Genomic DNA, 22,209 nt, shown 5'->3' with positions numbered 1-22,209 from the left:
CAGCACGAGGAGCACGAGGAGCTCGAGGAGCTCGAGCAGCACGAGGAGCTCGAGCAGCACGAGCAGCACGAGCAGCACGAGGAGCTCGAGCAGCACGAGGAGCTCGAGCAGCACGAGGAGCTCGAGGAGCTCGAGCAGCACGAGGAGCACGAGGAGCTCGAGGAGCTCGAGCAGCACGAGGAGCACGAGCAGCACGAGCAGCACAAGCAGCACGAGGAGCACGAGGAGCGGTGCTGCCTCACATCTCTTCCTTTATTCCAAACGGCAACACTGTGCACGACGCAGATGGAAGTTCTGTGCTTTGATTTTTCTTGTTTCCTACATTGAATTCCAAAAAATAAAAAGCAACATTGTGTAGCAGCTAAATTCCAAAATAAAAACATCAATAAAAACAACTAGATTAAATAAAATAATGTATTTGCTACATTTGAAAACGGTCAGAGAAGCAACGACTGGTTCTGTAGCGGATCGAAGATGGAAGCACGATGAGGTCAAAGCTGAAGCCAAACTAAGGAGACACGGACTCAGGTGATGGACCTGCCGGCTGTTCAGAACTGAACCCATGTCCAGCAGGAAGCTGGCTGCAGCCCCCCGGGGGGGGGGGGGGGGGGGGGGGGGGGGTTGTCTATCGGCCAAGGGGAGCAGCAGGTCTACGGGGGCGAGCTGAAGGGAGAGGCGGACCTCTTCCTGCCTGCTGCACGCTCGTAGTTCACCAGTCGCTGTCCAACCAAATACCTGCAGGTGACAGAGGAGACGCTCACACACCCAAAGGAGACGCTCACACACCCAGAGGAGACGCTCACACACCCAGAGGAGACGCTCACACACTCAGAGGAGACGCTCACACACTCAGAGGAGACGCTCACACACTCACAGGAGACGCTCACACACTCAGAGGAGACGCTCACACACCCAGAGGAGACGCTCACACACTCAGAGGAGACGCTCACACACTCACAGGAAACAGCATCGACATCCCAGCAGCACCTTCTGTGCAGAGCTGTGTGTTCATGCTGCAGGGCTGTCTATGACGTGCGTGTGTGTTGTGGCTGCGTGCACGTTGCTGAGGCGTGTGCGTGACTGACTTGTCATTTTTAATGTGTTGGTAGAGGCGTCTGAACTGTCGTATCTGGAAGGAAAGGAGCACCAAGAGCACCAGCACCATCAGCAGGAAGGGGTAGATCCTCCTCTCCACCAGCATCTGCGTCTCCGGCTGCACACCTGGAGAAGAGGGACAGAACAGACAGCATGTCTGTTGCTGCAGGGCCCAGCTGTTGCAGGCTGTTACAGGCTGTTGCAGCTCTGCTGGAGGACTGACTGTTGCCCCACAGTGGTTGGAGGGCGATACTGCATCAACCTTTTCAACAGAACTCTGAATAACGTCACAACAAACAGGACAGTCGGTCATTACCAGCAGGTCATTACCAGCAGGTCATTACCAGCAGGTCATTACCAGCAGGTCATTACCAGTAGGTCATTACCAGTAGGTCATTACCAGCAGGTCATTACCAGCAGGTCATTACCAGCAGGTCATTACCAGCAGGTCATTACCAGCAGGTCATTACCAGCAGGTCATTACCAGTCGGTCATGACCAGTAGGTCATTACCAGCAGGTCATTACCAGCAGGTCATTACCAGCAGGTCATTACCAGCAGGTCATTACCAGTAGGTCATTACTAGTGTCCTTCACTATCACGATCAATCACTGTCCAGATAAAAATGGGGGTGCAACTAAAGTTGAGCCTTCTCTAAGTTGTTGACTTCTTAAACAAAGACTCACCCAACAGTGGCGCGATGCCCCTGGAGATGGTGTAGGGAACACTGAGGGCCAGCAGCAGGATGCAGATCACCGGAGCAGCCAGGCTTTGCACGATGAAATGCAAGTCAATGTTGCGGATGCCGTTAGCATAAACCTGCAGACGGCGTGCAGACGTGTCAGTTCACGCCGGATCGGCTCCACGTGTTGGGAAATGTTCTCTGGAAAGGAAGAGAGCTCCCACCTGCTCGATGACGGTTTTGAGCCACCACTGAGGCCCCATCAACGTGATGGCAGCAATGATTTTAGCATGAAGCACACCCAGGGCCCAGTCCTGTCACACACACACACGCGCACACACACACACACACACACACACACACACACACAGAGCTCTCATACAAACACCTTTTCTCTGACATTATAGCCAGTTTTACACATGTCCAGGATCTGTAATGGCAGACCTGATTGTAGGTATGTTTTCTATTTTAACCCTAACTCCTACCTGCCAGGGGTAAAAGAGTGGCGTCTGGTCTAGCGGGACCCTGAGCGGAGCGACGATTACCAGTTCAAACAGCAGACCCAGCAGCAGAGGAACCAGCCCAGCCAACATCACAGCCACCACAATGGTCTTCAGAAGCTGTTGGCATCCACAACACAACAGGAATTCATTGTTGTTCTTTACAACAGCATCAGCGGGGAGCCAAGAGATCTCAACACTACCATGAGTGTCCACTCGTGGACCTTGATCATGATGACGGACCGTCCCTGTGGCATCCAGGACAGCAACATGGTGGCGCCTCGGATGCACAGCCAGCACAGATACAGCCCACTGGCTGCAGTGTACAGCTCATGGACCAGGGTGCTGCCCATCCAGAAGGACATCAGCCAGCGGCCTGCACACACTGATCAGAGAAGCCACAGGCATGAAGAAGACGGCAAGTAGAACCAAGAAAAGGCCTCTGCGCTGAGACAACATACCTGGCAGTGTGAGGCAGATCAGACTGGCCAGTAAAAGAGTCGCACACATGAAGACCACCAGCAGGAGGATCTGAAGAGGCAGAGACACTCAGGTCAGGAACCTTCAACTGCTTCACATCCACAATCATTCCTAGCAACAAAAACATATTATGCTTGATGTTCTTGCACAAAGGTGCACCTTCCAATCATTTCTGAAGTGTCAAACACACACACACACACACACACACACACGCACACACACACACACACACACACACACACACACACACACACACACACACACACACTTTAGTCAGTTATGGATCAGATGAACATGTGCAGACATGCTTGGCTGTCAGATGTTCTCACTTTAAGGGTTCTGTTGAATAAAAAGCTGGTTCAGTTCCCAGGAACAGGAATAACTTAAGATAACTTATAAATAACTTATAAAGCCTGCAGCAGTGATTCTATTCACCACACACCTGAGATCATATTCACCACACACCTGAGATTCTATTCACCACACACCTGAGATGATATTCACCACACCATAGATGATATTCACCACACCATAGATTCTATTCACCACACCATAGATGATATTCACCACACCATAGATTCTATTCACCACACCATAGATGATATTGACCACACCATAGATTCTATTCACCACACCATAGATGATATTCACCACACCATAGATTCTATTCACCACACCATAGATGATATTGACCACACCATAGATGATATTGACCACACACCTTCAGGGGGAAGTTGGCTGGCCGGTGGTACGACCGGAAACCCACAGGGCCGCCCTGCTGTAAAATGGCCTGATGGGCAGCATGGAGCCCGTCCCCAAAAGCGGGGAACCTGTTGTTGTGATGGCGACCAGCAAGGTTGTTGTTGATTTGGTTGTCCTCATCCTCATGGTCTCCCAGGAGATAGGAGTGAAGGTCACTGTTGGGGAGCAGGAGTTAGGAGAGCAGTACTGACGGTTGCCACCCATTCTGAGGGCTCCAGCCTACAGGACGTATCCAGCAGTGAAGGTCCAGGCGTGCACCAGCTTCTTCAGCCACTGGCGTGTGTGACCCTGCTCCAGCAGAGCCGGCAGAACCACCTGAAGCAGCAGCAGCTCCACTGACAGCTCACTGACGGGGGCGTCGCTGCAGAGCACAACATGGAACGCCGTTCAGATCTGTTCAGGATTATTCTGGGATGTGATCGGACAGTGGTGACGTGCTCACCTATAAAGCATGACGTTGTATGGAAGGAAGGTTGGGAAGAGCAGTTTGATGATTCTAATAGGAAGCCACAGCATCAGCAGAACTATGGAGCCAAACACCACCTGGAAGAGGCAGAAAAGGACACAGCTGCAGTGGACATCGTAGACGGGACCATTACCCAGCATGCATCTGTCACCATCCTCTTCTGTGAATTCCTAATCACCAGACATCCCAACGTCTACTGCACCTCCAACAGCTCTGCTAGTAGAGCCGAGTCCAGAGGGGACTGAGCATTCATAGCAACAGCAGATCTGAGCGGACATCTTCACACACGCAACGTTGGCTCCAAAGATTAGAAGGTGGTGATAATGGAGAGAACCAGAAGAGGAGAGACGACTGACCACAGAGAGAATGAACCTCCGCAGGTGTCTGTAAATGGGAAGGTGAATCATCTCCTGGACTGGGTTAAAGTCTGGATCATTCAGGTTCCTCAGAAACCACAGGACACCAGGTCTGAGTACCTAGAACACACAAAAACTATTCTGTCAACCTTTTTTAATGCCATGAGCCACAAGGGTCTAAAATGCAGCTACGTTACCTCTCGCAGAAGCAGAATGAATGAGGCAAAGTAAAAGACGTAGACCATGCCCACCAGCCAGTGGAGGAACATGGTAGTACCAGGAGCAGAGTCAAAGCTCTGCTCCCTGTCCTTCAGAGTGGCATCAAACATCTCCTACAAGCAGGAAACACATCTCACGGTGTGTCACCATACATACGCAGAGCTGGCAGGAAGGGGACTACCGTACTGGCCCGAATATAAGACGGTGTTTTTTGTGTGGGGTCGTCTTACATTCGCGGTCTAGACATTATACCTATTCACAACGCTAGATGGCGCCAGATATATTTGAAGCGAATGCTGAACTTAACGTCCCAGGCCAAAGCGAACCCCTCTCACGAAGAAGAAAAATAAAAATAGCAGTAGCACGAAGAAGAAAAATAAAAAATAGCGGTAAGACAGAAAAGAGAAGAAAATAACAGAAGAGATAACAGAAAATAGAGAAATGTAGCGACAATCTGGAGAAAAGTGGGTCGAAGATATAATCATTTGTTTCAGATGTAATGTCATTATTTTCTGTATAAAAATGAAATTTGGTGTTCAAAAAGTCTTTTTTCAAACTTGAGTCTTGAAAAAGAGGGGGTCGTCTTATCATCAGGGTCGTCTTATATTCGGGCCAATACGGTATTTGAAATGAGGGGCAGTATTGTCACCACAGTTATCTGAGCTGACCAGTGAGCAAATGTCCAGCCACCAGCCACAAATGAGTGGAAACAGTCCTATCTCCATGACGACCAAAAGAGAGACCTGCAAAATAAACACAGAGAACAAGAAGGTTTCTCGGGCTGTTGCTGTGTGAAAAATGTTCATCGTAAAACATCAGAGTGTTTAGGAAGCCCTTCTGACACCCAGCATTAATTTACCTTGACAACAACGTAGCAGACACCCAGGAGGCGCCCGGAGCGCTGAAACCTCACTAACGAAGCCAAAGCCTGCAGAGCGTAAGTTAAGAACCAACAACAAAGTGCTGTCAAGAGTTTAACGAGGGTGCTGAGGATTGGCCTTCAGCCTGACACACAGCAGGGTGGCGATGGATACGTGGCAGGCGATGAGAGCCCCTGCCAGGAGGATGTACCCCAGGATGGTGGTGATGAGGCCATCAAAGTGGGAGGCTTTCATCTGCAAACAGACACAACACGATGACCATGTGACAAACACAGAGCTTCTGAAATGATGCAGCTCTGCACTCACGTAGTCTTCAAGGCCCAGTCCAACCACGGAGAAATGGCCAACGTGGTACGGACAGAAAGCTGAAGAGCACAGCACATCAGAGGATAAGCTTTCAAAGGTCGTTCCTGCTCAACAATCCTGAGAGATTCTTTGGGTTTACGACACTTCTGACTCACCAAAGACCAAGATGAAGAGTGTGTTCAGAGACACCACCCAGAACACGTGCTCCTAGGAGACACAGATGGATCTCTGAGACCTCCAACTACATCGTTTCTGCTCTACAGACCTTGTTAAACTTGTTAAATTTCAGAGGAGCTTTTCAACCAAATGTGAGGGAGTTTTCTGGAGTTAGCTGTGGCGAGACGAGACGGTCCCGGTGCTGACACGCCTCTTCCTAACATGAGCCGTCTGCACTTACCAAGAACACCAAAGAGCCGTCCAGGCCCAACATCTGGGACAAAGACAAAGAGCAATGTCAAATATATTCCTCAAGGATGTAAAGACAGAAGGGAATGGTCACGCATGTCTGTGTCCCAGCTGTCCATGCAGAGCAGACAGAGGACACGGGGGAATAAAAAGGGACCCACCCTCTCCCAGGTCAGCTCCTCGGCTGCACGGTCCCACTCAAGAGCGTTCCAGTTCAAGTCTTCTACAAAGCACAAATAAGAACTGAACAAAAGCACCCAGTCCACCAAAGTTCTTCAGTCATTTGAGACAAACATATGATTTATTTCAGAAACTCCTGACAAGATCATCAATAATCATGGACCTCCACCTTCTCACACTCACCCTGCCCTCCATTATTTGCATCCTGTAGCCTGACATCTTCCTCTTCCTCCTCTTCATCATCAACTTCAGCTTCATCTCGGTGGTCTTCAGCCTCCTGTGGATCTGCAGGGTCCAGGTTGTCGGGGGGGTCGGCGAGAGGCGCCCCGGCTGCAGCCTCGTCTGCAGCAGCAGCCTGACCGATGTTCTCAGCTGGGACCTGAAGATCAGCCAAGCTAATTTACACGTGCAGGTAAACATGGAGAGTGCATGTAAACATGGAGAGTGCAGGTAAACATGTAGAGTGCAGGTAAACATGGAGAGTGCATGTAAACATGTAGAGTGCAGGTAAACATGGAGAGTGCATGTAAACATGGAGAGTCCATGTAAACATGGAGAGTTCATGTAAACATGGAGAGTGCATGTAAACATGTAGAGTGCATGTAAACATGTAGAGTGCATGTAAACATGGAGAGTGCATGTAAACATGTAGAGTGCATGTAAACATGGAGAGTGCATGTAAACATGTAGAGTGCATGTAAACATGTAGAGTGCATGTAAACATGGAGAGTGCATGTAAACATGGAGAGTGCAGGTAAACATGGAGAGTGCATGTAAACATGGAGAGTGCAGGTAAACATGGAGAGTGCAGGTATACATGTAGAGTGCATGTAAACATGGAGAGTGCAGGTAAACATGTAGAGTGCATGTAAACATGGAGAGTGCATGTAAACATGGAGAGTGCAGGTAAACATGGAGAGTGCAGGTATACATGTAGAGTGCATGTAAACATGGAGAGTTCATGTAAACATGTAGAGTTCATGTAAACATGGAGAGTGCATGTAAACATGGAGAGTGCAGGTAAACATGGAGAGTGCATGTAAACATGGAGAGTGCAGGTAAACATGGAGAGTGCAGGTATACATGTAGAGTTCATGTAAACATGGAGAGTCCATGTAAACATGTAGAGTTCATGTAAACATGGAGAGTCCATGTAAACATGGAGAGTGCAGGTAAACATGGAGAGTTCATGTAAACATGGAGAGTTCATGTAAACATGGAGAGTCCATGTAAACATGGAGAGTGCATGTAAACATGGAGAGTTCATGTAAACATGGAGAGTGCATGTAAACATGGAGAGTGCATGTAAACATGTAGAGTTCATGTAAACATGTAGAGTTCATGTAGAATTCATGTAAACATGGAGAGTGCATGTAAACATGGAGAGTGCATGTAAACATGTAGAGTTCATGTAAACATGTAGAGTTCATGTAAACATGTAGAGTTCATGTAAACATGTAGAGTTCATGTAAACATGTAGAGTTCATGTAGAATTCATGTAAACATGGAGAGTGCATGTAAACATGGAGAGTGCATGTAAACATGTAGAGTCCATGTAAACATGTAGAGTTCATGTAGAGTTCATGTAAACATGTAGAGTTCATGTAGAATTCATGTAAACATGGAGAGTGCATGTAAACATGGAGAGTGCATGTAAACATGTAGAGTTCATGTAAACATGTAGAGTTCATGTAAACATGTAGAGTTCATGTAGAATTCATGTAAACATGGAGAGTGCATGTAAACATGGAGAGTTCATGTAAACATGTAGAGTTCATGTAAACATGTAGAGTCCATGTAAACATGTAGAGTCCATGTAAACATGTAGAGTGCATGTAAACAGAGAGTCTGTAGAGTCTGTGTAAACATCTTATCACTGATCCATCCATCATCCATCCATCCATCATCCATCCATCATCCATCCATCCATCATCCATCATTCATCCATCCATCCATCCATCCATCCATCATCCATCCATCCATCCATCCATCCATCATCCATCCATCCATCCATCCATCCATCCATCCATCCATCCATCATTCATCCATCCATCCATCCATCCATCATCCATCCATCATCCATCATTCATCCATCCATCCATCATCCATCCATCCATCATCCATCATCCATCCATCCATCCATGTCTTGGTAGTTTTCAGAGTGATCTAAATGGGATCATCTCAGTCAGATTATATTAATCTGGTTCCTGTTTATTTGTCAACAGGGTCAAACATGCTGGAAATGAATGGAAACCAGATCAGTGGTTCTCACCTGGTTGGGGGGGGCGGGGCCGTTGGGCTGGCCAGGAACCAGAGGAGGTTGGTGGTGCTCCAGCCACTGAGGAGCCCCACCATGGACGATCTGCTCTCGGAGCCACACCAGGCTGATGAAGGCGCACAGAGTGCAGGCCACCACAAAGCAGCCCTGGAGACAATCTGCAAGGAGGTTCTGTCTGCAAGGAGAGTCCACATCAACCATGGTTCTTGGCTGCATCTCACATCTCAGCCCTGCTCCTCATCCTCACGAGCCTCCTCACTGCTCCGCCTCTTCTCTACCTGCCGTCTGCTTCTACGCAGTCATGCTGCATCACTTCCTGTCTTTGCTTCACCTACTTCATGGTCCTTCTGCTGCCAAGTTACCTGGAAGTGTACTTGCCCCGCCCATTTTATCAGGTATGCATCAGACGTGACTTGTGTGGACTTGGGACAGCTCAGAATCCCACAGTTCACCCCACCTGGGCCAGGAAGTGTGTGTGGAAATCAAGGAGGAAGTGCAGAAGTTCACAGGACACAGAACTTGCTCCACTTCCTGGTGTTGGTGTCCCCACTGAGAGGGAGCTGCACCAGGGCTCAGGACAGGTGAGCTGAGACCCACAGCAGCAGCAGGGGGTCAGGTGATGGGTCTGGAGCAGCTGTGTGTGTTTCAGGTGCAGGGACACCACCTCCCAGCCACTTTCACACCCACAACCCTCCAGTTGAACCCTCAGGGATGTTTGACCCGCTGTCATGGTCCTCCAGCTGATATCTGACCTGTCCTCTAACCTCGTGTGTGCAACACAAACAGACGGGGACAGCGAGCACACTTACGTGGACAGCATGTCCAAGGGCAGCGTCAGGAGGGAGCTCACGGAGCCCGTAAAGAGACACTTGTAGATACGACCTGTCGGAGCAGAGCAACGCGTTCAGCGTCATTATCTTTACACAGAAACTGGTGTAGAAGCTTTCCCGGGAACGTACACGCCGTCAGAGGCACCACGCCGAGCCAGGCAAAGGCCACCAGCGTGTAATGGAACCAGTACCGGATGGCGGTGCCGACACTGGCCACCAGCCCGGCGAAGATGTCCTGAACCGGCAGGCGAGACGGCATGTCCGGCGAGTAGACTGCAGGGACAGACAGAAGCAGAGGGGGTGAACCGGGGGGGTGAACCGGGGGGGGTGAAGCAGGGGGGGTGAAGCAGGGGGGGTGAAGCAGGGGGGGTGAACCAGGGGGGGTGAAGCAGGGGGGGTGAAGCAGAGGGGGTGAACCAGGGGGGGGTGAACCGGGGGGGGTGAACCAGAGGGGGTGAAGCAGAGGTGGTGAAGCAGAGGGGGTGAACCAGGGGGGGGTGAACCGGGGGGGGTGAACCAGGGGGGGTGAACCAGGGGGGGTGAACCAGAGGTGGTGAAGCAGAGGGGGTGAACCGGGGGGGGTGAACCGGGGGGGTGAACCAGAGGGGGTGAACCAGGGGGGGGTGAAGCAGAGGGGGTGAAGCAGAGGTGGTGAAGCAGAGGGGGTGAACCAGAGGGGGTGAACCAGGGGGGGTGAAGCAGGGGGGGTGAAGCAGAGGGGGTGAACCAGGGGGGGTGAACCAGGGGGGGTGAACCAGGGGGGGGTGAAGCAGAGGGGGTGAAGCAGAGGTGGTGAAGCAGAGGGGGTGAACCAGAGGGGGTGAACCAGGGGGGGTGAAGCAGAGGGGGTGAACCAGGGGGGGTGAACCAGAGGGGGTGAACCAGAGGTGGTGAAGCAGGGGGGGTGAAGCAGGGGGGGTGAAGCAGAGGGGGTGAACCAGGGGGGGTGAACCAGGGGGGGTGAACCAGAGGTGGTGAACCGGGGGGGTGAACCAGAGGGGGTGAACCAGAGGTGGTGAAGCAGGGGGGGTGAAGCAGGGGGGGTGAAGCAGAGGGGGTGAACCAGGGGGGGTGAACCAGGGGGGGTGAACCAGAGGTGGTGAACCAGGGGGGGTGAACCAGGGGGGGTGAACCAGAGGTGGGACCGGCGCCATCCTACTGGGAACGGTGAGGCACTCACTTGGCGTGAAGGCGAACCGGTGCTGACACAGCTCGCAGTACTCCTTCCTGCTGTGTTTCAGCCACTGCAGCAAACTGGGGATCAACCAAAAGGAGGCGGAGTTACAGGCTTGCCACCGCCGCTCTGATGGACCCCACCGTCCACAGGGGCCCTGCTCACGTCCTCGTTAGTAATTACACGATAATAAAGGCACCAAACGAGAGGCGGCGCCTGAACGTACCATTCCTGATGGATGAACTTGATGCTGCCGGTGCAGACGCAGGGGTGGTACAGCGGTCTGTCCTGGGTCCCCTCGGAGCGACACACCCGACAGATATCTGCACAGAGGGGGCCCGTAAAGCTTCAGAACCAGAACCTGGTGGAATGGCTTCAGATCAGACCGAATGCTGATGAAGTGGTCAGGGCTTCTCCAGAGATCAAACTAATCTCTGGATTATCTGGCTGCTCTGACTAAACCACTATCATTAACCTGGAGTGTACACGAGACACTGAGACTGTAATAACACTGTAATAACAATGAAATGTGCCGTAAGAAATGTGCGATTTAGGAACTGAACATCTACTGTTTAGGCTACAACACTGCTTTTATTCTTTCATCTATACACTGGTTAAAAACCATGTAATAATGAGCTTGCGTTATTACACGATGTAATAACGACGAGTCTTAATACGAGGCTCTCCCAGCTGTGTTATATGCTACCGAAATGTTGTTTTTGTACATCACACAAAACAAACACAAACAAAACAATAGTTCGGTTCCAGCAGCTAACGGGATGCTAACGCTAGCTAGCCTAGCCGCCAGCTAACCCCGCCGCTCCGAGGCTTCGCGTCCGTCGGTGGCTCGGAGTCCTGAGGGTGGTTCCGAGCGCTCCAAGCGCCACCGGGCGCTGGAGGTCCGGCGCACATTCCAGATTATTACCACTTAATAACACTCCCTTAATAACACTCACCTTCTTCCGCGGTGTCCATCTTTGACTGGCTGATGAAGCAGCGGCACCGTCGTCGCCCTTTCAGGAACAGCCGCCCACATGCAACATTTCGAGGCAAAGTTTAGTCCAAGCTGCAGTCAGAATGAAGCGGCCGTGCGTGTCGGCCGTGCGTGTCGGCCGTGCGTGTCGGCCGTGCGTGTCGGCCGTGCGTGTCGGCCGTGCGTGTCGGCCGTGCGTGTCGGCCGTGCGTGTCGGCCGTGCGTGTCGGCCGTGCGTGGCTCTTTTTTCTTCGCTTGATGGCCAGCGATGCAGCCGAGAGCAACACGTGGTAACGCGGCTGGTCGCCACTAGGTGGCGCTGCTGGTGGTTTCTCTCGTCCACAGGGAGCACCAACCCTGTCTTGGAGCTGCGCATCAAGCAGCATTTTAATACATTTTTATTATTATTATAATTTTGGAGTAAATACCCCCCCCCCCCCCCCCCCCCCTCCACACACACACACACACACACACACACCCTGGAGGCAGTTCCTGGTTCTCTCACTAGGGGGCGTGGTGGATCCACCTGGGGACCTTTCGCTGGTGCCCGTCACACCTGCAGCTGGTCACCAATCAGCACCCTTCAAAAGCCTCCAGCTCACCTGCGTCTGGTCGCTTCTTCGCTTGGTGGTGAACGTGGGTCGATGGTATCTCCTCGTGTTCTGTCCCGTCCCGTCGTAGCTTCCCCCGTTCTTCTCACCTCTCTTCCTGGGTCACCAGGCGCCCCTCATTCGGAGGAACGAGCTGCACTCTGCGCACCTTTTCACCACCTGAGTTCTTTAAGATCTTAATCTTAATGAAAAGCTCTTGTTGGGCTGCCTCAAACCGCAACACTCGGATCTGTTTAGAACTTTGACATCTGCTGCATCACACAGCACATCGGACCTTTGCACTCCTGTCTATTGTAGAAGTTATCGTGGACTCTGTTAGTTGCACTTTTTATTAGTTTTTCATCCCTGATTTTTCCCTGTAGAGAAGCAAACAATCAGCAAACAATCAGCAAACAATCAGTAAACCATCAGTAATCATTGACTCCTTTGAGTGATTCAGTCAAAAGCAGTCACACAACGAGCTCCAAGGCCATGAATACAGGCAGGAACCTTCAGTAATACTCTAATTTCACCTTTATTTACACGGGCAGGTCAAACACATGTACAAAATAATAATACAAACCTTTTATACAACACTGAGGTCCTCAGAGACGCTCCGGAGCATCTGAAGCACCGCTGAGCTAAACTGTCCACCCAGATTCTGGTTTCACCCTGGGAACAAACATTAGGAGCAGCTCTCCTCCCCAAAACATCTTCTCCCTGTTTGTAGGTGGACAACCTGGTTCGTCCCGCTCCAACGTTTAACATCTGACATCTGACCCTAGACCCTGACCCGAGACCCTGACCCTAGACCCTGTGAGTTTCTGGTTCTTGGCAGAGAAACCGGGTCCAGGTTGAACTCAAATCAACTCAAACTCAACTCAAATCAGGAGCCCTCTTATCTACAGGTGCTTTATCAACAGTGTCCACACCAGTTCTCAGTCATCCTTCACCTTTGACCTTTCCTGCCACACGGCTTGGGGTAACCACCTCATGTTGGGCTGATCTCTGTTCCACCTTCTCTAGCACCCCCCCCCCCCCCCCCCCCCCCCCCCCCCCCCCCACATCATCTCCCATCGTATACATCATGTGTGCTGTATGTTATAACATACATAACAGATGTTATAACATACATAACAGATGTTATAACATACATAACAGATGTTATGACATATATAATCTTGGCCCAATGCAGCTTGGACAGCTTGCAGTTCCCGCTGTGAGCCCCCCCCCGTCTGAAGATTGCTCGGTGCGTACGTGTCTGGGATCGATGGTGTCTGGTGGTCTTGCCTCCACCCAGGGACTCAAGGACCCCCTGTGATGATATCAATAAATATGCTCATAGTTTTACTCCTTTAAGACGTAATTTGGGCCTCTTTACATTATCCTCCTATATAAATCAGATACTTTCTTCTCACTCACTGGACTTTAGGAGCTTTGAACGCCCCCGCGAGGTCACGTTCAGGAGAACTAACCTGCAGCAACGGTTCTGGGTGGACGACACGAGCGGCTGCTGCTGAATCCACCAGGAGTGTGTGAAGTTATTGTGTTCATTCATGTGTCACAAAGAGGATCCATCAAAAGACTCGATGTTGCGTATAGAAACTGTACATCAAGATCAAGGCACTGTGCACGTCAACACGCCTCATCTACACACAGCAGCTGCGTCCAGCGTTTACACAAATATCACACACACACACACCCACACACACACACACACACACAGTGACTCAATCAAAAGTGTAAGCTAGCCCAGGAGGAGTCCCAGGGTCCAGGACTTCCGGGATGGGGGCCAGTCACCAGAACACAGCAACATTCCCAGTGGTTCTCCTTGAGGGAGGAAGCAGGAGCGGTTGTCCTCAACGAGAGCCACAAACGTCCCGTCTCCGTCTCCTCGCTCGGCCGAGCCCTCTTCAGAACAGCCCCTTGGTTTTCTTTATGTTCACTTGTTTCCACCCTGGCAAACTTTCATATTCCTCCTTCGTCATGTCCAAAGCTTTCTGGAGGAAAGAGGAGAAATCACAGCTCAGAGGCAGAATCGGTCCGTCCGTCCCAAACAGGGAGGACACTGAAGCTCCAGGCTCCCTCAGCGAATGCTAACAAGCCGAGTGAGCCTGACGAGTGTCACCCGTCTTTATGAGGGTCGGGTGAACAGACAGGAAGTTAGCTTGGAAGTTTGGAGCGGTGCGTTCATGCCCCCCCCCCCGGAGCCAGCGTGGTCGCTGCCCGCACAAACGAATAATGGTGATCAGAAAACCTTCACCAGCACCGTGTTTGTTAGTGAAACAGGAGTGACGCTCAAAGAAAGTGATCAAGAGGAGAGAATCGGCAAACTGGTGGGAATTCTTACCTGGATCCACCTACAAGTTTGTCTGCTAGTGAGAATTTGATGGAGACGGGAAATATGAAGAGAGTGTGATGATGACGATGAGGCCGACCATTTTAGGGATTATTCATCTCAAAGCAGTAATCTGATGTTGGTTTGTGATAAAGATCTACGGGCACACCTGAAAATCCTGGTCAGACAGGTAAAGCTCCAGCCGGAGAGGGTCCACGCCCTCCGGCAGCGGCCGGGCCAGCAGCTGAGCCAGAGGGAAGGTGTCCTGACAGAGGCGTGCTAACACGTCCTCCACCAGGATGATCTGGCTGCAGACCTCTGCTTCCTGCAGACACAGCAGATGTTATTGGGAAGGTTGAAGCTCGGAATCTCCTGTGTTAAAGTTGTTGTAAAAACACTGATGATGCCGATGTTGTGCTGGTGTAGTAACGACCCTCTCCGTGATCTCAGCCACGTCTTCTCTGTGCTCCCAGCTTGGAAACATGTTTGTGAAGGTGAGGGGCTCCAGACCGGCGTGAATCAGATACGACTTCTGCACCTTCTCCTCGTCCTTCTCTGTAGGAGGAAACCAGCCGTAGGAAAACAATGATGGAAACATTACTGCTCCAAGGAGCTGTGAAGAAGTTCCACAACTGGTCTTTCACTGGTGCTAAAGAAGCAAACGTGTCTGAAGAGTGCTGCTCCAAAGCTCCTGTTCAGAGAACAGAAGTTATGGCCACTTATGAACAGAACAATCCAGGAACCACCGGTCTGAAGGGACAAACTCATGTAATCTTTGAACCAAAGAAGGCAGAACGAAGGTTTTCCATCTCTAACATTCCTAAAAGGGACATTTCTTAATTATCTCTTAATTGATTTATCAGGCTGGCAGCTGTGGAGCTGCTTCATTTATCTGTTCTCCCCCAGACTCAACCACTGATCAGTCCACCCAAACGTTCCAGCACCTTCAGCAGGAATGATGCGCTGCCCCCTGCTGCACGTGCACAACGTCACATCAAGCTGCAGACATGGAACCTTCACCTTTATCAGAGGCCCCGCTCCCCCCCCCCCCCCCGGATTTGGTGTGCCTGTTGCGTCACTGCAACACGACCGACAATCACTGACGTCGTCAAAATGGAGACGCAAGAGGGACACTGGTGTCATGGGTGGACACCGAGGACAGGGTGGAGCGAGGAGCACCCTGGTCTCGTGCACACGCGTCTGAACCGCTTCCTCCATGTTGCTATACTGCTTCAGCACCCACAAACGCCACCGCACGAGTACTGAAGCGGACATTGTTGCCAGGGCAACCAGTCCTGATCAGGCTCTGAAGGGCAGACACAACACGTTCTGCTTGCAAAGGTCATTCAAGCGCTTCAAGATCAACAAATCAGATTTGCCTGCAGTGTGAGCAGGGCCAAAGGTCACGTGCACGTTTCAGACCAAAGCCACAGCTGGTCCAGTAGAGTCCAGGTGTCCAGAGCTCTCACCTCTGCAGTACTGCAGCACGGTCTCCATGGCACACTTCCGGTCTGCATCCCAGCGGATCCGGGCTGAACCGGTGCTCTCGCTGTCCTGGGGCCACCAGCCCTGCCACAGGTACACCTCGTGGAAATTGTCGACGAGGAATAAAGCTGCCAGGGAAACACGTCATCACATTAGGCGAAGCAGCGCTTTGTTTGGGGCATCTGTGCGGTCGGGCCTCACTCGGCTGCGGAGCGTTGTACAGGTCCTCCTGCAGGAAGGGCAGCGAGCTGACCCGGTCCGGGACTCTGGACGGGTGGAAGAACTCTCTCGCTACAAACTCCCCAGATGTGCTGCTCAGATGGAAAAGCCGTGGCGTGAAGTTAAACTTTCCTGGATCTGAAGCACAGAACAAGAAATCAGCCCCCATATGGTTCATTTTTAAACCCTTTCTTATTCTGTCTTATTCCTTTGTCTCCAGATCTTCAAAAGGTCTCCAGATGTCTTCAAAACTTCCACCGTTAGCTTCTAACTATGGGAATGAAACGTGATGCTGTGAAGTGCTATTTTCAGACTGCACCTTGTAGCATGCAGTCGTAGGTTTTCCTGTCTTTCCTGCCCAGAGCCTCCCAGAATCCAGGAGGTTCGGCGCCCTCATCGCACTCCAGGACGGTCACCTTACTGCTGCTGTGCAGACCTGCCTCCAGCGGACACCTGACACAGCCGGGCAGTTGTGCACAGATATTTATAAAGGTACGTTTACTGGATCCAAAATGTCCTTGGTTCACCATTTCACACTCACTGCTCTTTGATCCTGAGCGCGGTGGTGGTGCCCACGCTCCGTGTGTGCACCTGTGTCTTGCAGCCGTGCCACAGGTAGATGATGGCTTTGTTGATGTTGAGCAGGATCATGGAAGCTCTGGACCGCAGGCTGCTGCAGTGGCAGACCACCTCCAGCAGGTGGCCCTCCACAGGCACTTCACCACGCACACAATAGAGACGCCACTCACCTGGAAGCACAAGTGTGTGAACACGCGATGCTGTTCCCTATCCCTAAATGACACTAGTGTGAGTGGAAGTGTACTCTGAGAGTTCTCCTCCTCCTCCTCCCTTTTGCCAGCATGGATGATCATCCCTCCATTGAAGCACTGCAGGAAGCATGGAGGCTCCTTTCCCTGCTGAACCTGAATCTGTGAGCCAAGAAGCCACATTATCACTAATGCAAACCTCACCTGCGTCACCCAACCGTCAGCAGCTTGTGATGCTACACAAGCATCGTGAGCTCTTGCACCTGTGCTCCTCGCTCCTCATCCAGCTCCACTGTCATCAGTGCCGATGTTCCTTTCTCGCTGACAGACGAGTGGCGACCCTGCCAGAAAAAGTAGCAGCACTTCTCCTTGCCAGGACCAGTGCTCCTCACCTCTGGGTTCTGCCTTCGCCCAACTGGAACACAGTGACAGGCAGCCAGGCCACTTTGTTATAGATAGTCAGGTCCAATCAGAGTAGAACATCAGGGGCGTAAGTACAAAAACCAGTTAATGAGCAGGTAATTCTGAGAAAAGTTTTTTTTACGGTAACGGTAGACCAAACAAGTGTTGGGTATAAATACTGCAGCTGTTACCTGAAGTGCTGACCATGCACTTCCACTTGACCACGTAGGCGTCTCCCTCGTGGAACTGGCCGATGCTCTGTCGCGGCAGGCGACTGTAGTCGAATTCCAAGATATGCCAGACGTCTACAGAAACTGTGCCGATCTCCTGAGTCCTCATGTGGTCTTCAGTCTCCAGTGAGCCATGTCCACGTCCAACATTTACCCCATCTATGATGGTAGAAACGGAGGTCTGGAGGACGGGCAGCATCAGGGCAGCGTCATAAGCTTGGCATTGTCGCCCGGGCGCCTCCAGAGCCTGAGGGAGCAAAGATCACAATTAGGATTCAACACCCAAACACAAAGGAAGGGAAGAAAGCACTTTGTGTTGGACGTTCACCTTTGGCTCAGGTGCAACACTGATGCCTTCCTTTGGAGAGGACAACTTTGAGTCTGTCCAGTCTGAGAACTTCTCCTTGAATAAGATCGTCTCATTGTGCTCTGTCAGTCTACCAAATATCGCCCAATCAGGACGGCCCTGGCCTTTCCTGTCACGAACGGTGAAGATGAGGGAAATTAGGGTCGTCTCTAGGTGTGTTACAGGAGGGCGGGGCCTGACCCCAACCAGCAACGGCGTTCCTGACCTGGGTATGAGCGCGTTGCAGCCTCCAGGGTCTAACGGGTTAATGTCACAGCACGTGTAGTCAAACATCCCGTTCCACAGGTGTTTCGCAAGCTGGAAGGCGACTTTTCTCTGGCCAAGCGTCACCTCTTTACCATGCCAAACGTACACCTCACTGCCGAAGTCAAAGACCAGCACCTGCAGACGAGGACAGAGACAAAGAGACACGAGTCTGTCTGGACCTTTTTCAGAACTGGACTGATATCCAGACTTCAGAGTGGACAAAGACTCTGACCTGGCTTTGACATATTCAATGACATATTGACATATTCAATCCAAATACAGGAAGAACAAATGATGACAGACAAATGTCGTCTGTGGTCCAACAGGAAGTCATAATCACCTCTTTGGAGTTCAACAGAGAGCTACGAGGGACCTTCCCCCACTCATCATCCTCAGGAACAAGCTTGTCATCCAGCAGTCTGAAGATACAGTTGGTTTCCACGATGGCGTTTTCAAACTGCTCGTCCTCCTCAGGTGGACCAGCGCCTGCAGAATGGTCAGACACATCAGAGGAACCCACCAGAGTCAGTCTGAGCAGCAGTGCATCGCCACAATGGGCCACCTTGGTGAGCCGTCTTCCCTCCCAGAATACTCCAGAACTCCTGCGTATCCTGAGCCTGCGTGTTGACACCCTCTTCGATGGTGTGCACGTGACTCGCTCTGCAGCCCAAATCCTTCTTTGTCTGGATGTAGTTGGCCAGATCTATTACCTACAGAGTAGGTAACGTTGTAGAGAAACGTTGTAGTTTCTCACATGGCAGAGAAATGAGGCGTGTGTGTGTGTGTGTGTGTGTGTGTGTGTGTGTGTGTGTGTGTGTGTGTGTACCTTGGCTCTCTCGATGATGTTTGAGAACTCTCCTATCCAGACAGAGCAGTGCTCAGGAGCAACCAAAAGGAAACAATCGCCACTGTTGAGCGATGATGCTCTGGGCTCGACTAATCTAGTCTGAACATGGCGACGGCCTGTGGAAAACAAAGGCCTTTAATACAATTATCATTTTCTTGAGGGCAATCCCTTTATGAACGAATGACCTTTGACTTGTATGAGCATGAGGTTCTTGAAGGGCACAGCGCTGTTGTTGGACGTCTGCTCGGAGGTGGTGACGTTACGCAGACTCACGCTGCTGAACTTCTCTTGACTGGCCAGACCAGCGAGCGCAGCCTCGGAGTACTCCGAGCTTTTATTATCTGCAGGGACAACAGGGCCAACAGGTTGTTGCAAAGGAACGTTTCCATGGAATACAGCCTGAGAACACACACCTGTGCGATCGCTCCTCTCCGCCTTCATCCTCCTGGTCTCCAGCTGAGCCACGTTCAGACGCTGCTCCGTGTACTCGTGTCTGATGTCTTCTCTGGCTGCCAGCAGCTTCAGAGGGTTCCTGGAGGCCGGAACATTCCGTGACGGCCGTACCAACCGTTTATGAAGCATCATGGCTGAAGCCAGTCTGGGAGGAAGCAGAGGACCATAGCAGGCTTGTTCATGAACACGGGATGTGGTGGTGCTGGTTGGGGGGGGGTCTGAGCATTTACTCACTTTGGACCCTGAGAACCAAAAATGGCATCAAAGTCCTCATTGAATTCAATCCTCGTTGGCTTGTGAGGGAATTCTGCCACGTGCCTGTAGAACTTGGAGAAGATTTCATCATCAAGTTTCATGACCTCCTTCACAGCCTTCTCAGTGACTGTGAGCGTGGTTTCCTGAAGACCTGCCACTGAGCACAGCATGCCAGAAGAACCAAACACTGACCGTCAAGCAGATAGTGGCTGGTGACATGCACACCTCTGGTGGGATACACACCTTTGCTGTTCAAACGACCCAGAAAGCTCTCCAGCTTGTCCAGTTTCTTGTCTGATTCCATGTCAGCTTTGGCCTCAATGTCTGTCAGTGAATCATTTTAGCCTCAGTAATGGTGTCAAGAGTCCTCAGGCAGAAGCTGTTTGCTTCACTTATGCATCTTCATGGTCAGTGCGCTTGTGTTCATCAAGAGAAGAAGTGTTGTTGTGTTGGACAGTACAAGTGCAGCTTGTTCTCACCCTCTGCTGGCCTGCTGACAGCAGACGTGTTGCTCTTCAGCTTGTTGCAGACTGGAGCCAAGATTGGGCTGATGACCGAGGACGAGGCCGCCAGTCCTGCACAGTCACGACACAGTCACCGACACAGTCACCGACACAGTCACCGACACAGTCACCGGCACAGTCACCGGCACAGCCACCGGCACAGTCACCGACACAGTCACCGACACAGTCACCGGCACAGTCACCGGCACAGCCACCGACACAGTCACCGACACAGTCACCGGCACAGTCACCGGCACAGCCACCGGCACAGCCACCGACACAGCCACCGACACAGTCACCGGCACAGCCACCGACACAGTCACCGACACAGCCACCGGCACAGTCACCGACACAGTCACCGACACAGTCACGACACAGTCACCGACACAGTCACGACACAGTCACGACACAGTCACCGACACAGTCACCGGCACAGTCACGACACAGTCACCGACACAGTCACGACACAGTCACCGACACAGTCACCGACACAGTCACCGGCACAGTCACCGGCACAGCCACCGACACAGTCACTGACACAGCCACCGGCACAGTCACCGACACAGTCATGACACAGTCACCGACACAGTCACCGGCACAGCCACCGACACAGTCACCGACACAGCCACCGGCACAGTCACCGGCACAGTCACGACACAGCCACCGGCACAGTCACCGGCACAGTCACGACACAGTCACGACACAGTCACCGACACAGTCACCGACACAGTCACCGACACAGTCACGACACAGCCACCGGCACAGTCACCGGCACAGTCACGACACAGTCACCGACACAGTCATGACACAGTCACCGACACAGTCACCGACACAGCCACCGGCACAGTCACCGGCACAGTCACGACACAGTCACCGACACAGTCATGACACAGTCACCGACACAGTCACCGACACAGTCACCGACACAGTCACGACACAGTCACCGACACAGTCACCGGCACAGTCATGACACAGTCATGACACAGTCACCGACACAGTCACCGACACAGTCATGACACAGTCATGACACAGTCACCGACACAGTCACCGACACAGTCATGACACAGTCACCGACACAGTCACCGACACAGCCACCGGCACAGTCACCGGCACAGTCATGACACAGTCACCGACACAGTCACCGACACAGTCACGACACAGTCACCGACACAGTCACCGACACAGTCACCGGCACAGTCATGACACAGTCATGACACAGTCACCGACACAGTCACCGGCACAGTCATGACACAGTCATGACACAGTCACCGACACAGTCATGACACAGTCACCGACACAGTCACCGACACAGTCATGACACAGTCACCGACACAGTCACCGGCACAGTCACGACACAGCCACCGGCACAGTCACCGGCACAGTCACGACACAGTCACCGGCACAGTCACCGGCACAGTCACGACACAGTCACCGACACAGTCACCGGCACAGTCACCGGCACAGTCACCGGCACAGTCACCGGCACAGTCACGACACAGTCACCGACACAGTCACGACACAGTCACCGGCACAGTCACGACACAGTCACCGGCACAGTCACGACACAGTCACCGGCACAGTCACCGACACAGTCACCGGCACAGTCACGACACAGTCACCGACACAGTCACGACACAGTCACCGACACAGTCACCGGCACAGTCACCGACACAGTCACGACACAGTCACCGACACAGTCACCGGCACAGTCACGACACAGTCATGACACAGTCACCGACACAGCATAAAGAATCTGGGGCAACACCCCCACTCAATTGTCTGTATGTTGATCTATATACATATGATCTATATCCAGCAGCTCTATGGAGCCAGGAACCAGAGAGTTCCACAGACTTTGTAGCGTCGCCACCATCTTTGACCCTAGACACCACATGGTGGTGCCGATGGAGATGGACGTATC

The 22,209-nt window shown here is 51.9% G+C and overlaps 2 protein-coding genes across 8 annotated transcripts in view; both read right to left on the bottom strand.

The window, feature by feature from the left end:
• Positions 1–134: 134 nt before the first annotated feature.
• LOC101075280 (E3 ubiquitin-protein ligase MARCH6-like) lies at positions 135–11,883 on the bottom strand. The gene is made up of 26 exons (XM_029831422.1): positions 11,570–11,883; positions 10,840–10,936; positions 10,620–10,693; positions 9,569–9,712; positions 9,419–9,491; positions 8,604–8,784; positions 6,515–6,710; positions 6,313–6,374; positions 6,144–6,176; positions 5,902–5,953; positions 5,747–5,805; positions 5,594–5,674; positions 5,419–5,487; positions 5,228–5,302; positions 4,538–4,672; positions 4,341–4,460; positions 3,961–4,061; positions 3,742–3,879; positions 3,478–3,673; positions 2,738–2,807; positions 2,480–2,661; positions 2,262–2,396; positions 2,001–2,090; positions 1,781–1,913; positions 1,086–1,221; positions 135–735 (listed from the first exon to the last, which is right to left on the bottom strand). The coding sequence occupies exons 1-26, from the start codon at positions 11,586–11,588 to the stop codon at positions 651–653; spliced, it is 2,736 nt and encodes a 911-aa protein (XP_029687282.1). The 5' UTR covers positions 11,589–11,883; the 3' UTR covers positions 135–650.
• An 804-nt stretch (positions 11,884–12,687) lies between these two features.
• LOC101073556 (supervillin-like) overlaps positions 12,688–22,209 on the bottom strand; it is a 29,546-nt gene continuing 20,024 nt past the window's right edge. For 6 of the 7 annotated variants that reach the window (XM_029831402.1, XM_029831403.1, XM_029831398.1 and 3 more), the window contains 20 exons: positions 20,265–20,360; positions 20,029–20,109; positions 19,765–19,942; positions 19,491–19,675; positions 19,263–19,418; positions 19,057–19,193; positions 18,793–18,940; positions 18,571–18,716; positions 18,190–18,365; positions 17,946–18,093; positions 17,579–17,864; positions 17,249–17,400; positions 17,042–17,147; positions 16,760–16,967; positions 16,538–16,671; positions 16,201–16,356; positions 15,984–16,127; positions 14,948–15,069; positions 14,684–14,839; positions 12,688–14,176 (listed from right to left, as the gene is read on the bottom strand). In XM_029831402.1, coding sequence (XP_029687262.1) covers positions 14,090–14,176; positions 14,684–14,839; positions 14,948–15,069; positions 15,984–16,127; positions 16,201–16,356; positions 16,538–16,671; positions 16,760–16,967; positions 17,042–17,147; positions 17,249–17,400; positions 17,579–17,864; positions 17,946–18,093; positions 18,190–18,365; positions 18,571–18,716; positions 18,793–18,940; positions 19,057–19,193; positions 19,263–19,418; positions 19,491–19,675; positions 19,765–19,942; positions 20,029–20,109; positions 20,265–20,360 — 3,002 coding nt within the window. In that variant the 3' untranslated portion in view covers positions 12,688–14,089. Of the gene's footprint in view, positions 14,177–14,526; positions 14,549–14,683; positions 14,840–14,947; positions 15,070–15,983; positions 16,128–16,200; positions 16,357–16,537; positions 16,672–16,759; positions 16,968–17,041; positions 17,148–17,248; positions 17,401–17,578; positions 17,865–17,945; positions 18,094–18,189; positions 18,366–18,570; positions 18,717–18,792; positions 18,941–19,056; positions 19,194–19,262; positions 19,419–19,490; positions 19,676–19,764; positions 19,943–20,028; positions 20,110–20,264; positions 20,361–22,209 lie in introns of all 7 variants that reach the window. The other variant, XM_029831400.1, reaches the window with a different exon arrangement.

The sequence above is a fragment of the Takifugu rubripes genome, chromosome 22 (assembly GCF_901000725.2).
Source record: "Takifugu rubripes chromosome 22, fTakRub1.2, whole genome shotgun sequence".
NCBI classification, from domain to species: domain Eukaryota; kingdom Metazoa; phylum Chordata; class Actinopteri; order Tetraodontiformes; family Tetraodontidae; genus Takifugu; species Takifugu rubripes.
Note: the sequence above shows the minus strand (reverse complement) of the source record. Positions and strands in the feature narration are given on the sequence as shown.